The sequence below is a fragment of the Anomaloglossus baeobatrachus genome, chromosome 7 (genome assembly GCF_048569485.1).
Source record: "Anomaloglossus baeobatrachus isolate aAnoBae1 chromosome 7, aAnoBae1.hap1, whole genome shotgun sequence".
Lineage (NCBI taxonomy): Eukaryota > Metazoa > Chordata > Amphibia > Anura > Aromobatidae > Anomaloglossus > Anomaloglossus baeobatrachus.
The window spans coordinates 2,425,566-2,440,169 of NC_134359.1; the positions used below are offsets into that span (position 1 = coordinate 2,425,566).

At 51.3% G+C, this 14,604-nt stretch overlaps 1 protein-coding gene across 1 annotated transcript in view; it reads right to left on the minus strand.

Annotated features, from left to right (window-relative positions):
• Nucleotides 1-2,530: 2,530 nt before the first annotated feature.
• Nucleotides 2,531-14,604, minus strand: part of CCDC93 (CCC complex scaffolding subunit CCDC93) — a 198,839-nt gene continuing 186,765 nt past the window's right edge. Inside the window, exons 14-23 of the mRNA XM_075316968.1 lie at nt 12,729-12,802; nt 9,826-9,907; nt 9,655-9,726; nt 9,503-9,574; nt 4,676-4,784; nt 4,138-4,220; nt 3,105-3,142; nt 2,938-3,022; nt 2,749-2,862; nt 2,531-2,666 (exon numbers count right to left, since the gene is read on the minus strand). Of these exons, the coding sequence (XP_075173083.1) occupies nt 2,613-2,666; nt 2,749-2,862; nt 2,938-3,022; nt 3,105-3,142; nt 4,138-4,220; nt 4,676-4,784; nt 9,503-9,574; nt 9,655-9,726; nt 9,826-9,907; nt 12,729-12,802 (783 nt within the window). The 3' untranslated portion in view covers nt 2,531-2,612. The remainder of the gene's footprint in view (nt 2,667-2,748; nt 2,863-2,937; nt 3,023-3,104; nt 3,143-4,137; nt 4,221-4,675; nt 4,785-9,502; nt 9,575-9,654; nt 9,727-9,825; nt 9,908-12,728; nt 12,803-14,604) is intronic.

Sequence of the window (14,604 nt, forward strand, 5' to 3'; positions counted from 1 at the left end):
GGTGCCACCTGCGGGGCAGATGTACGTGTGACCGAGTCGACTTGTATAAGCCCAGCTGAAATAGCTTGGAGTGCCCATACGGCTGCGAAAGCTGGCGCCAACGACGCTCCAATAGCTTCATAGATGGATTTCAGCCAGAGCTCCATCTGCCTGTCAGTGGCATCTTTAAGTGCCGCTCCATCTTCTACTGCAACTAAGGATCTAGCTGCAAGCCTGGAGATTGGAGGGTCCACCTTGGGACACTGGGTCCAACCCTTGACCACGTCAGGGGGAAAAGGATAGCGTGTATCTTTAAGCCGTTTAGAAAACCGCTTCTCAGGATAAGCGTGGTGTTTCTGGATTGCATCTCTAAAGTCAGCGTGGTCCAGAAAAGTGCTTAATTTACGCTTGGGGTATCTGAAATGGAATTTCTCCTGCTGTGAAGCTGCCTCCTCCTCAGTAGGAGCTGGCGGAGAAATATCTAACATCCTATTGATGGACGCTATAAGATCATTCACTATGGCGTCACCATCCGGTGTATCCAGATTGAGAGCGGACCCAGGATCAGAATCTTGATCAGTTACATCCGCCTCATCACCCATAGATTCGTCCCGCTGGGATCCTGACCAGTGAGACGAAGTTGAGGGCCCCTCATAACGAGCCCGCTTAGGTTGTCTGGGACTGTTGTCCGAGTCAGAATCGTCACCCTGGGGTGCATGTGACACCCCCGGAGCTTGGAAGTGTGCCAGCTGAGGGGGACCAGGGAGCAATGATGCCACAGTGTCCATGGTCTGAGTTACTGGTCTAGACTGCAATGTTTCAAGAATCTTTGACATGGTCATAGACAATCTGTCAGCAAAAGCTGCAAACTCCGTTCCTGTCACCTGGACAGCATTCACAGGTGGTACACCCTGGGTCACGTCCAGCAGAGGCCCCGGCTGTGCAAGTTGCACAGGGGCCGAGCACTGCACACAATGGGGGTCAGTGGAACCTGCCGGTAGAGCAGCCGCACATGCGGTACAGGCAGCATATAATGTCTGTGCCTTGGCACCCTTGCGTTTAGCGGACGACATGCTGTTGCCTCCTTGTAATCTAGGAGGGTATATAGCCGAGAATCACCAGCGACCGTACAGTACAAAGTATTTGCAAACACAAAATACTCAGTATACAAACGGCACAAGTGGGGGTGAGCCCTTGAGGGCTGCTTACCGCCCGCTGAACAGCGGGTATGAGGCCGTAGAATCCCGTGTCTGGGTCTCCCCTCTGCAGCTCAGCGTGCAGGCAGGAATGGCTGCCGGCGTTCTGTGAAGAGGGGCGGACCGTGGGCGTGCCACAAACAAAGAGCGGGAAACTGCGTCCTACTGTGCCTGGTGTGAGGGCTGGAGTATGTAAAAAAGACTCCAGCCCTCAGCGCTGATGCTCTGTACAGCGTCCCGCCCTCCTCCTGACTGGCAGGTGCGGAGGCGGGAACGAACGAACTAGGCCGCAAAAGCCGGGGACTGTAGTAATAAGCGCGGCCGTGATATATGCACGGCCAGCGCGGAAGTCCCCGGCGCACCACAAGTCCCAGCCGCGTCGCAGTCCCAGCGGCCGGCGCGACCGTTCTCCCCGAGTCTACCCACTCAGCTAAGCTGAAGTGAGGAAATGGCACAAGCGCAGCAGCGCTGATGTCCCCGGCGCACTAACACACCCAGCAATGCTGCGGTGTGCGCGCGTATGCACGGGGACACAGAGTACCTTGACGGAGCAGGGCCATGTCCCTGACGATACTCAGCTCCAAATCCAGCGGCTTCTCCAGGGGCTGCGGATGGAGCACGGTCTCTGTGCCTGGAGACCGGTAAAATCCCACTTCGCCCAGAGCCCTAATGGGGATGGGGAAGGAATCAGCATGTGGGCTCCAGCCTCCGTACCCGCAATGGGTACCTCAACCTTAACAAGCACCACCGACAGAAAGTGGGGTGAGAAGGGAGCATGCTGGGGACCCTTGTATGGGTCCTCTTTTCTTCCATCCGACATAGTCAGCAGCTGCTGCTGACTAAACAGTGGAGCTATGCGTGCGTGTCTGACCTCCTTCGCACAAAGCAAAAAACTGAAGGACCCGTGCTCCCACGGGGGGGTGTATAGCCAGAAGGGGAGGGGCCTTACACTTTTAAGTGTAGTACTTTGTGCGGCCTCCGGAGGCAGTAGCTATACACCCAATTGTCTGGGTCTCCCAATTAGGAGCGAAAACGAAAAGCCTGAGCATGGCAGTGTCTGCCGGACCATGGAGGACCCCTGAGGTCACTACCTGGGCCAACTCAGAATAGGTAAGAGCATGACCCCATGTAGTGAGGGATGCCCACCCCACAGCTGGCCCTGGCAGGACTGTGTCCAGGGTATGTCACTGCCAACCTGTGCCGCCATCTTTACTGTCCAGCTCCCGCTATACACTAGACCCCATCTACCCCTCAATATCCTGCTCTTTTCCGGAGGTCACAGAGGGGAGCCACAGGTTGGGGACTTTACCTCAGACCTTTCTTACAATACAGCAGGTAACAGAGAGCACAAGCTGGACGGGAGGATATGGTATAGCTTTATTAGCAGGTGAGGGGAAGCCATCATTCTATATGGGACGATTCCAGCATGGAGGACTTTCAGGGAGAGCGGTCACTCAGTTTACTCAGCAGCACCTCATTCCTGCGACATTCCTAGAAACAAGGAAAGAAGCGTACGTGAGGGGGAGGAGACGCCATGAGCACAAGACCAATATCGCCGCTGTAGGCCTCGCACCTCCTTGAACTCCTTCACAGTCTTGAAGTACAAGCGCTGCTTCTCCAGCATCTCCAGATACTCGTCGTTCAGCTGATCTCTCCTCATTTTGTTTTCCTGCTTCTTCTTTTCCATCTGGAAAACACCACATCCATGAGTCCTCCCAGATGGGAGACTTACCCTCTGCACCCTCCACACATGTACTCTTGCCTTAGTCCGGTTCTGTCTGATCCCGTCCACAATCTGCTCCATCTGTCGGAGAAACTGCTCCCGGGTGCCAGAGCAAGCCATCGCCCTGAGAAGAAAAACACGACTGTCACAGGAGCAAGGCCTTAATTCGGGCGTCCGGGTATCCGGGCGGCCACACTCATACTCACTGCTGGAAGTTGTCATGGATGGAATTCAGCAAACTGACCTAAAAGAGACGAGACGTCACGAGCTGAAAACTAGCGAAAACAGAGACCTCTGACCACAAAAAGCAAGAAAAAGGCACCACCCACCATTACCACGAGCACTGAGGTAAGATGGAGACAAGGCATCCACCCATGACTGTCACTGCTGTACAGAGACGCCATGTACAGATATCACCTCACATCACCATTACCACGAGCACTGAGGTAAGATGGAGACAAGGCATCCACCCATGACTGTCACTGCTGTACAGAGACGCCATGTACAGATATCACCTCACATCACCATTACCACGAGCACTGAGGTAAGATGGAGACAAGGCATCCACCCATGACTGTCACTGCTGTACAGAGACGCCATGTACAGATATCACCTCACATCACCATTACCACGAGCACTGAGGTAAGATGGAGACAAGGCATCCACCCATGACTGTCACTGCTGTACAGAGACTCCATGTACAGATATCACCTCACACCACCATTACCACGAGCACTGAGGTAAGATGGAGACAAGGCATCCACAAAACTGTCACTGCTGTACAGAGACGCCATGTACAGATATCACCTCACATCACCATTACCACGAGCACTGAGGTAAGATGGAGACAAGGCATCCACACAACTGTCACTGCTGTACAGAGACTCCATGTACAGATATCACCTCACACCACCATTACCACGAGCACTGAGGTAAGATGGAGACGAGGCATCCACCCATGACTGTCACTGCTGTACAGAGATGCCATGTACTGATATCACCTCACACCACCATTACTATAAACACTGAGGTAAGATGGAGACGAGGTATCCACAGAGACGCCATGTACAGATATCACCTCACACCACAATTACTACAGACACTGAGGTAAGATGGAGAGGGGACATCCACACAACTGTCACTGCTGTACAGAGACTCCATGTACAGATATCACCTCACACCACGAGCACTGAGGTAAGATGCTGTGCAGAGACGCCATGTACAGATATCACCCATCACCTCCTTCTCCAGATACAGCTTCTTGTCATCCAGGGTATTGTACAGGGTGAAGAATTGTTTGGTCTCCTTGTGAGTGGCCGAGACTGAAAGAAAAAAAGCAAAGTACAAGACAAAAGGCAGCACTCCCACAGCCTGGAATTAAGGGACAACCCCCCCGCCAGTCCTCAAGATCTTCACCAACTGAAGACTCAGAGATGAGGAGAGGAGGGAGATGATGCTGTACAGGACGAGGAGGACGAGGAGGACGAGGACGAGTAGGACGAGTAGGAGGACGAGGACGAGGACGAGGACGAGGACGAGGAGGAGGAGGAGGAGGAGGAGGAAGAAGAGGAAGAGAAGGAAGAGGAGGAGGAGGCTGCTGCTGCACAGGACTAGTGCTGTGAGGAGGAGGAGGAGAGGAGGGAGATGCTGCTGGACAGGACTAGTGTGGTGAGGGGGAAGAGGAAAAATTATGCTGCAGGCTCCAGCCGGTGGTGAGAGAAATAGGGGAGCAGTAGGTGCAGAAATCTAACTTGATCACTGTGACTATTAAAAGTACCTTGTCCGTAGAGCTCGATAAACCTCTTCTGATATTGTGTCAACTCCGCTCGACTTGGGACCTCATCGATTTTGCGCTGTAAAATAGCGATTTCCCGATTCCTTCGAGCCTTAAAACAATGTGGATAAATGTATAAGATACATCTACAAAGAAAAGAGTGAGATTGCGCCTCCGCACCAACACCACAGCGCCTCCGCACCAACACCACAGCGCCTCCGCACCAACACCACAGCACCTCCGCACCAACACCACAGCACCTCCGCACCAACACCACAGCACCTCCGCACCAACACCACAGCACCTCCGCACCAACACCACAGCACCTCCGCACCAACACCACAGCGCCACCGCGCCAACACCACAGCGCCTCCGCACCAACACCACAGCGCCTCCGCACCAACACCACAGCACCTCCGCACCAACACCACAGCACCTCCGCACCAACACCACAGCGCCACCGCGCCAACACCACAGCGCCTCCGCACCACACTGCAGATATGAAGAATGACCACGGAACTTCTGTTGTGGTGCCCAATCCCTTAGTATGGTATGAGAGAGACGTGGCACTCAGATTGCTGAACAAAAGCTGTGATTTTTATTTTGAAATCCTTACAAAGTGAACAGAGCAGACGTTTCGGTCCTCGGACCTTCATCAATGTGCAAGATATCTGATACAGTAAAGAGAAGGAAAAACAAAACCCACACACAATGCAAGGAAAAATGTCTATACCACACTGCAGTCTCCACCACCACACTGCAGAGTCTCCACCACACCGCACTGCAGAGTCTCCACCACCACACCACACTGCAGAGTCTCCACCACCACACCACACTGCAGAGTCTCCACCACGCCACATTGCAGAGTCTCCACCACCACAATGCAGAATCTCCACCACACCACACTGCAGAGTCTCCACCACCACACCACACTGCAGAGTCTCCACCACCACAATGCAGAATCTCCACCACACCACACTGCAGAGTCTCCACCACCACACCACACTGACGCAGGCATCCGCCGAAACTGACGTCCGTCGGGTGGGGGGCTCCGGTGAGTGCATTATTATGTCCATGGTGGGTTATGTACATACATGTTATAGGTAAATTGACCTGTTTTGCCGCTGGTTGGTGGGGTGTCTCTGTGGAACCCATCAACATTGATATGTGAGTTATACCCCATGGTAGGGGACTTAATATGGAGGCCATTACCATTGTTTGCTGTGTTCCCCAGGCACTCCCTGCCACCAGCGGTGTCATTAGCACTGTTAGTGCTATTATGATGGATTGACACCACCGTTGTATGCCCTCTTTATATGTCTATCCCTATGCCATGCACTTGCACTAATAAAAATATATATTTTTAATTGCATTGGATGTCTGATCGCCTCTCTTTTTTGGTTGTTGTTGTTGTATGTTATGCGATTTATCCAAGGTCCTCATATGCGCAGGCACCATCTACATAATATATATTGAATATAAATTGGTAATATTCATGATGGTGGTGTGTATGTTAAAAAGCTTATTTATCACCACACCACACTGCAGAGTCTCCACCACCACACCGCACTGCAGAGTCTCCACCACCACGCCACATTGCAGAGTCTCCACCACCACACCGCACTGCAGAGTCTCCACTACCACACCACACTGCAGAGTCTCCACCACCACACCGCACTGCAGAGTCTCCACCACCACACCGCACTGCAGAATCTCCACCACCACACCGCACTGCAGAGTCTCCACCACCACACCACACTGCAGAGTCTCCACCACCACACCACACTGCAGAGTCTCCACCACCACGCCACATTGCAGAGTCTCCACCACCACACCGCACTGCAGAGTCTCCACTACCACACCACACTGCAGAGTCTCCACCACCACACCGCACTGCAGAGTCTCCACTACCACACTGCACTGCAGAGTCTCCACCACCACACCGCACTGCAGAGTCTCCACCACCACACCACACTGCAGAGTCTCCACCACCACGCCACATTGCAGAGTCTCCACCACCACGCCACATTGCAGAGTCTCCACCACCACGCCACATTGCAGAGTCTCCACCACCACACCGCACTGCAGAATCTCCACCACCACACCGCACTGCAGAGTCTCCACCACCACGCCACATTGCAGAGTCTCCACCACCACGCCACATTGCAGAGTCTCCACCACCACGCCACATTGCAGAGTCTCCACCACCACGCCGCACTGCAGAGTCTCCACTACCACACCACACTGCAGAGTCTCCACCACCACACCGCACTGCAGAGTCTCCACCACCACACCGCACTGCAGAGTCTCCACCACCACACCGCACTGCAGAGTCTCCACCACCACACCACACTGCAGAGTCTCCACCACCACACCACACTGCAGAGTCTCCACCACCACGCCACATTGCAGAGTCTCCACCACCACACCGCACTGCAGAGTCTCCACTACCACACCACACTGCAGAGTCTCCACCACCACACCGCACTGCAGAGTCTCCACCACCACACCGCACTGCAGAATCTCCACCACCACACCGCACTGCAGAGTCTCCACCACCACACCGCACTGCAGAGTCTCCACCACCACACCGCACTGCAGAGTCTCCACCACCACACCGCACTGCAGAGTCTCCACCACCACACCGCACTGCAGAATCTCCACCACCACACCGCACTGCAGAGTCTCCACCACCACACCGCACTGCAGAGTCTCCACCACCACACCACACTGCAGAGTCTCCACCACCACACCACACTGCAGAGTCTCCACCACGCCACATTGCAGAGTCTCCACCACCACACCGCACTGCAGAGTCTCCACCACCACACCGCACTGCAGAGTCTCCACCACCACACCGCACTGCAGAATCTCCACCACCACACCGCACTGCAGAGTCTCCACCACCACACCACACTGCAGAGTCTCCACCACCACACCACACTGCAGAGTCTCCACCACCACACCACATTGCAGAGTCTCCACCACCACAATGCAGAATCTCCACCACACCACACTGCAGAGTCTCCACCACCACACCACACTGCAGAGTCTCCACCACCACAATGCAGAATCTCCACCACACCACACTGCAGAGTCTCCACCACCACACCACACTGCAGAGTCTCCACCACCACACCACACTGCAGAGTCTCCACCACCACGCCACATTGCAGAATCTCCACCACCACAATGCAGAATCTCCACCACACCACACTGCAGAGTCTCCACCACCACACACTGCAGAGTCTCCACCACCACAATGCAGAATCTCCACCACACCACACTGCAGAGTCTCCACCACCACACCACACTGCAGAGTCTCCACCACCACGCCACATTGCAGAGTCTCCACCACCACAATGCAGAATCTCCACCACACCACACTGCAGAGTCTCCACCACCACACACTGCAGAGTCTCCACCACCACAATGCAGAATCTCCACCACACCACACTGCAGAGTCTCCACCACCACACCACACTGCAGAGTCTCCACCACCACACCACACTGCAGAGTCTCCACCACGCCACATTGCAGAGTCTCCACCACCACAATGCAGAATCTCCACCACACCACACTGCAGAGTCTCCACCACCACACCACACTGCAGAGTCTCCACCACCACAATGCAGAATCTCCACCACACCACACTGCAGAGTCTCCACCACCACACCACACTGCAGAGTCTCCACCACCACACCACACTGCAGAGTCTCCACCACCACGCCACATTGCAGAGTCTCCACCACCACAATGCAGAATCTCCACCACACCACACTGCAGAGTCTCCACCACCACACACTGTAGAGTCTCCACCACCACAATGCAGAATCTCCACCACACCACACTGCAGAGTCTCCACCACCACACCGCACTGCAGAGTCTCCACTACCACACCACACTGCAGAGTCTCCACCACCACACCACACTGCAGAGTCTCCACCACCACACCACACTGCAGAGTCTCCACCACCACACCGCACTGTAGAATCTCCACCACCACACTACACTGCAGAGTCTCCACCACCACACCGCACTGCAGAGTCTCCACCACCACACTGCAGTCTCCACCACCACACTGCAGTCTCCACCACCACAATGCAGTCTCCACCACCACAATGCAGTCTCCACCACCACAATGCAGTCTCCACCACCACACCACAAAGCATGGGCATCTGAAGAGTGAGACTATGCGCCTCTGCTACTGCACCACACTGTAGTGCATCCATCACCACACCACAGTGCAGCACCTCAGCCATATCATAAGCCAAGTACAGCTGCACATACATCTCCCTGAAAACCAGCACTTGCCACGCCAAGAGAACTAGAATGTGAGAGAAAGAGTGTGCGAGAGAGAGCTGCCGCCGGACAGACCCAGCCTGCAGAACGGGCCGCCGACAGACCCAGCCTGCAGAACGGGCCGCCGACAGACCCAGCCTGCAGAACGGGCCGCCGACAGACCCAGCCTGCAGAACGGGCCGCCGACAGACCCAGCCTGCAGAACGGGCCGCCGACAGACCCAGCCTGCAGAACGGGCCGCCGACAGACCCAGCCTGCAGAACGGGCCGCCGACAGACCCAGCCTGCAGAACGGGCCGCCGACAGACCCAGCCTGCAGAATGGGCCACCGACAGACCGAGGATGCAGTAGAAGACTGGGTACAACAAGCACAGACAGCAGCAGATACCTGAATTCACTGATAAGCCATGTCACACATTAGTAATGATTCTCCTCACCCTGTCCCCTGGCGGAGCCCCATTAACAAATAATACACTACGTCAGGGACCCGTATAGTGGCAGATCCCTGCAGAGTTCGGTCATAACTCACAAGTAGGAGCCGGATCTTCTGCAGCTTCTCGCGCTCCGCTCTGTGCTGCTGTTCAAACAATGATGACCTCTCCTGAAAAATACAAGACACAACGAGATCCTAAGAGCTGCGGTGTCAAGACAGCAAGCTCCTCGCACCAGCCTGATCACTACCTTCTCCTCCCCGCTCTCCATAATCTCAGATTTTAGGGTGTCAATGTTCTCCTGCAGACTGGTCATCTCCTCCTGTGGATGGCAGGAAGCGGATTACAAGTGACTGGTGTCAGCGCTGCACTGGGACTGGTGGGTCAATATCACTATAGATCACAGTTTGTGGGGACTCACCCGACAACGACCCCGAAACTGCTGCTCCTGAGACTTCAGAGACTCGTTCATCGCCACCAGAGCACGCAACGTCTGCAAAATGCTGGACACAGGAACATTACACAATAGAGCCCCAAAAACGGGACGAATAGCCTCTCCCAACCATAACATCACCCAATTAATCCCCCACCATGACATCACCTGACCTACCCCATTAATCTGCCACCATCACATCACCTGACTTTCCACCATGACATCACCTGACTTTCCCCCATTAATCCCCTACCATGACATCACCTGACCTCCCTCATTAATGCCCCACCATGACATCACCTGACCTCCCCCCATTAATCCCCCACCATGACATCACCTGACCTCCCCCATTAATCTGCCACCATCACATCACCTGACTTTCCACCATGACATCACCTGACCTCCCCCCATTAATCCCCCACCATGACATCACCTGACCTCCCCCCATTAAACCCTCACCATGACATCACCTGACCTCCCTCATTAATCTCCCACCATGACATCACCTGACCTCCCTCATTAATCTCCCACCATGACATCACCTGACCTCCCCCCATTAATCCCCCACCATGACATCACCTGACCTCCCTCATTAATCTCCCACCATGACATCACCTGACCTCCCTCATTAATCTCCCACAATGACATCACCTGACCTCCCCCCATTAATCCCCCACCATGGCATCACCTGACCTACCCCATTAATCCCTCAACATGGCATCACCTGACCTCCCTCATTAATCCCCTACCATGACATCACCTGACCTCTCTCATTAATCCCCTACCATGACATCACCTGACCTCCCCCCATTAATCCCCCACCATGACATCACCTGACCTCCCCCCATTAATCGCCCACCATGACATCACCTGACTTTCCCCATTAATCCCTCACCATGACATCACCTGACCTCCCTCATTAATCCCCCACCATGACATCACCTGACCTCCCTTATTATTGCTCCACCATGGCATCACCTGACCTCCCTCATTAATGCTCCACCATGACATCCCCTGACCTCCCCCATTAATCCCCCACCATGACATCACCTGACCTCCCTTATTATTGCTCCACCATGGCATCACCTGACCTCCCTCATTAATGCTCCACCATGACATCCCCTGACCTCCCCCATTAATCCCCCACCATGACATCACCTGACTTCCCTCATTAATCCCCCACCATGACATCACCTGACCTCCCCCCATTAATCCCCCACCATGGCATCACCTGACCTCCCCCATTAATCCCTCACCATGACATCACCTGACTTTCCACCATGACATCACCTGACTTCCCTCATTAATCCCCCACCATCTTCTAAAGGACATCAGGGATAATCGCCGCGCTTGTCACCATTCAATCCAAAAGTTATTATTCCAAGTAATTTATTTAAGGAGCATGAACAAAGTCTACGCGTTTCAGTGGTCTCTGCCCCCTTCCTCAGGACAACATAATAATAATGGCAGAAGATATTACAGGCAAACACATGCATGGATATAAATACCTTAGGTCGTACACGTCATAGGACAACCCACCAGTTTGAAAAAAAATCGGCGGGAACACCATAGAGCAAATTAAAAAGCAACATCATAAGGTGTATGATGTACAAGTTTATGTAATCCCCACCATGACATCACCTGACCTCCCTTATTAATGCTCCACCATGGCATCACCTGACCTACCCCATTAATCCCTCAACATGGCATCACCTGACCTCCCTCATTAATCCCCCACCATGGCATCACCTGACCTCCCTCATTAATCTCCCACCATGGCATCACCTGACCTCCCTCATTAATCCCCCACCATGGCATCACCTGACCTCCCTCATTAATCCCCCACCATGGCATCACCTGACCTCCCTCATTGATGCTCCACCATGGCATCACCTGACCTCCCTCATTGATGCTCCACCATGACATCCCCTGACCTCCCTCATTAATCCCCCACCATGGCATCACCTGACCTCCCTCATTGATGCTCCACCATGACATCCCCTGACCTCCCCCATTAATCCCCCACCATGGCATCACCTGACCTCCCTCATTAATGCTCCACCATGACATCACCTGAACTCCTTCATTAATCCCTCACCATGGCATCACCTGACCTACCCCATTAATCCCTCACCATGGCATCACCTGACCTCCCTCATTGATGCTCCACCATGACATCCCCTGACCTCCCCCATTAATCCCCCACCATGGCATCACCTGACCTCCCTCATTAATGCTCCACCATGACATCACCTGAACTCCTTCATTAATCCCTCACCATGACATCACCTGACCTCCCCCATTAATCCCCCACCATGACATCACCTGACCTCCCTTATTAATGCTCCACCATGGCATCACCTGACCTACCCCATTAATCCCTCACCATGGCATCACCTGACCTCCCTCATTAATCCCCCCACCATGGCATCACCTGACCTCCCTCATTAATGCTCCACCATGACATCACCTGACCTACCCCATTAATCCCTCACCATGGCATCACCTGACCTCCCTCATTAATGCTCCACCATGACATCACCTGACCTCCCTCATTAATGCTCCACCATGACATCACCTGACCTCCCTCATTAATGCTCCACCATGACATCACCTGACCTTCCCCCCATTAATCCCCCACCATGACATCACCTGACCTTCCCCCATTAATCCCCCACCATAACATCACCTGACCTTCCCCCATTAATCCCCCACCATAACATCACCTGACCTCTGCCCCTCTTTGACATTACAAGACTATATGATGCGTTAAACCCAGTGTCCCCCCCAACTCTAGTCACTAAGGAAATCATGAAACATGCAGTGTTGGTGGCTCCTGAGGACTAAAATTGGGGAAAAACACGTTAACCTATACAAGAGACATCACCCACCCCGGATCTGCTGTGGATTCTTCCTTCTCCAGCTCAGACATTTCCTCATCCAACTTCTCACTTAAATTTGTAACCTGCAGAAGAGTAAAAACATTAAAATTAATACATCTAATTATCAAACATTTTATAGTAGGACACATTATATGTTTTCACAGTTTTGTCTATTTTGGAAGGGCATAGCTTATTGATAAAGTTTTTATAAGGAATAAATAATAAGGTATCTGTATTAAGATGCTGACATAGCATGGTACATATGTACATACATATTATATATATATATATATATATATATATATATATATATATATATATATATATATATATCCTTCCTTCTGGAAGCTTCTAATGATTATGTCATGTGTAACTGTGTTCAACTGAAACACCCTATATGGATTGGACACTTGTCATATAATACGATGGAGGGGGCTACTCCTACTCCTGCTCCTGCACGTCGCCTACTGTCCCAGAAGCCTTCCAGGCTGCAAAATGAACACATGCTGTAAAGCTACGGTATATCACCCCTGCCTTACCATTCAGAATCCAAGGAGAGATGGATGAAGATTTTCTATTGATCAGTATGGACTAATTGAACTCTTTTCCGTAAGCTAATGAAGTATATTATTTTCCTTTTCTGTAACTGAACTGCAACTTTATACTTTAGCAATCAATCATATATAAACTACATTTATTTTTTACATTTTTGAAGTTCTTTCTTTCATGCGCTTTTACTTATTTGAAGAAAAATATATTTAAGAGTATATTTTTTTAACATTTTGGTGAGCCAGCCATTCGTGATTTTTTTACATTTTTTGTTGTTCCTTCACTTTGCATAAGGGGGGTCAGAAGTAATAAGTATCTCCTGCAAAGGATCAGGAATCGACAATTTATAAAAATCACGCAGAACCTAGAAAATACGTATAAGTCAAGTTGCATGAATGTTTTTTTTAAATGAACTTTAAAGAGTTACAAAGTCACAAAAGTGAACCTTTGACGTGTTTTTGAGCAAGAAAGATAAAGTCAGTCCATAAGAAGTATTGGACGTGCTGAACAAGGTGAATCAAGTCTTAGAGGATTATCCATGAGATCATCTGATCATTTCAGGTAAGAAAATGGATTTTATCTCTTCATATGTTAAGCAAAGTAAACTTCAGTTCACTTATTCAGATATTTCTAATGTGGAAGAGTTATGGGTATGCCTTTATGGGGAGTGTGAACTTGAGAATTCACGTGTAGAATGTGCAAAGTCTTTTAATAGAGAGAAACAGAAAATCAGAAATGTCTGTCATTTAGTCTATGATTTTCACAAGTTAGTGTTAGAAAAATGTAAAAATGGTGGAAATAGACAACCTGAATTGTCAGGAGAGTTAGTGACAGAGAAATCCAAAGACTGCTTAGAACCTGGAATGTCAGTCAGTGATATTGTGAATTCTGACTGTAATGTTGCAAATGAAAAGTCAGATTTAGACTGTAATTTTGCAAATCAGAATCTTGACAATGGCGGCAGACATGTGCTACGTAATCAAGGTGACTTTCAGGATACTGGGAAAGAAGCAGGAAATGACGTAGAGAAGCCAGAAGGGGGAGGAGCCAGAGTGGGAGTCGTGCAGAAAGTTGACAGAGAAGGACACGTGCAGAGAAAATGGCGACGATCAGTTTCTAAAAATAGAACAGACTAAGTTAGGGATTAAACTTAGAAAGAGTCTATTGGACTTATGCAAATTAATTCCCGCATATAATCCTAAAATACATGTTTGCAGAAATTCAGAGATATTTGAAAGTTTCGTTGAAAAATTGAATTTAACCGATAGTGAGAAGACTCAGTTATTCCGTATATGGATACCTCAGCATTTTTTCAGACAATTGGCATTAAAAAAGT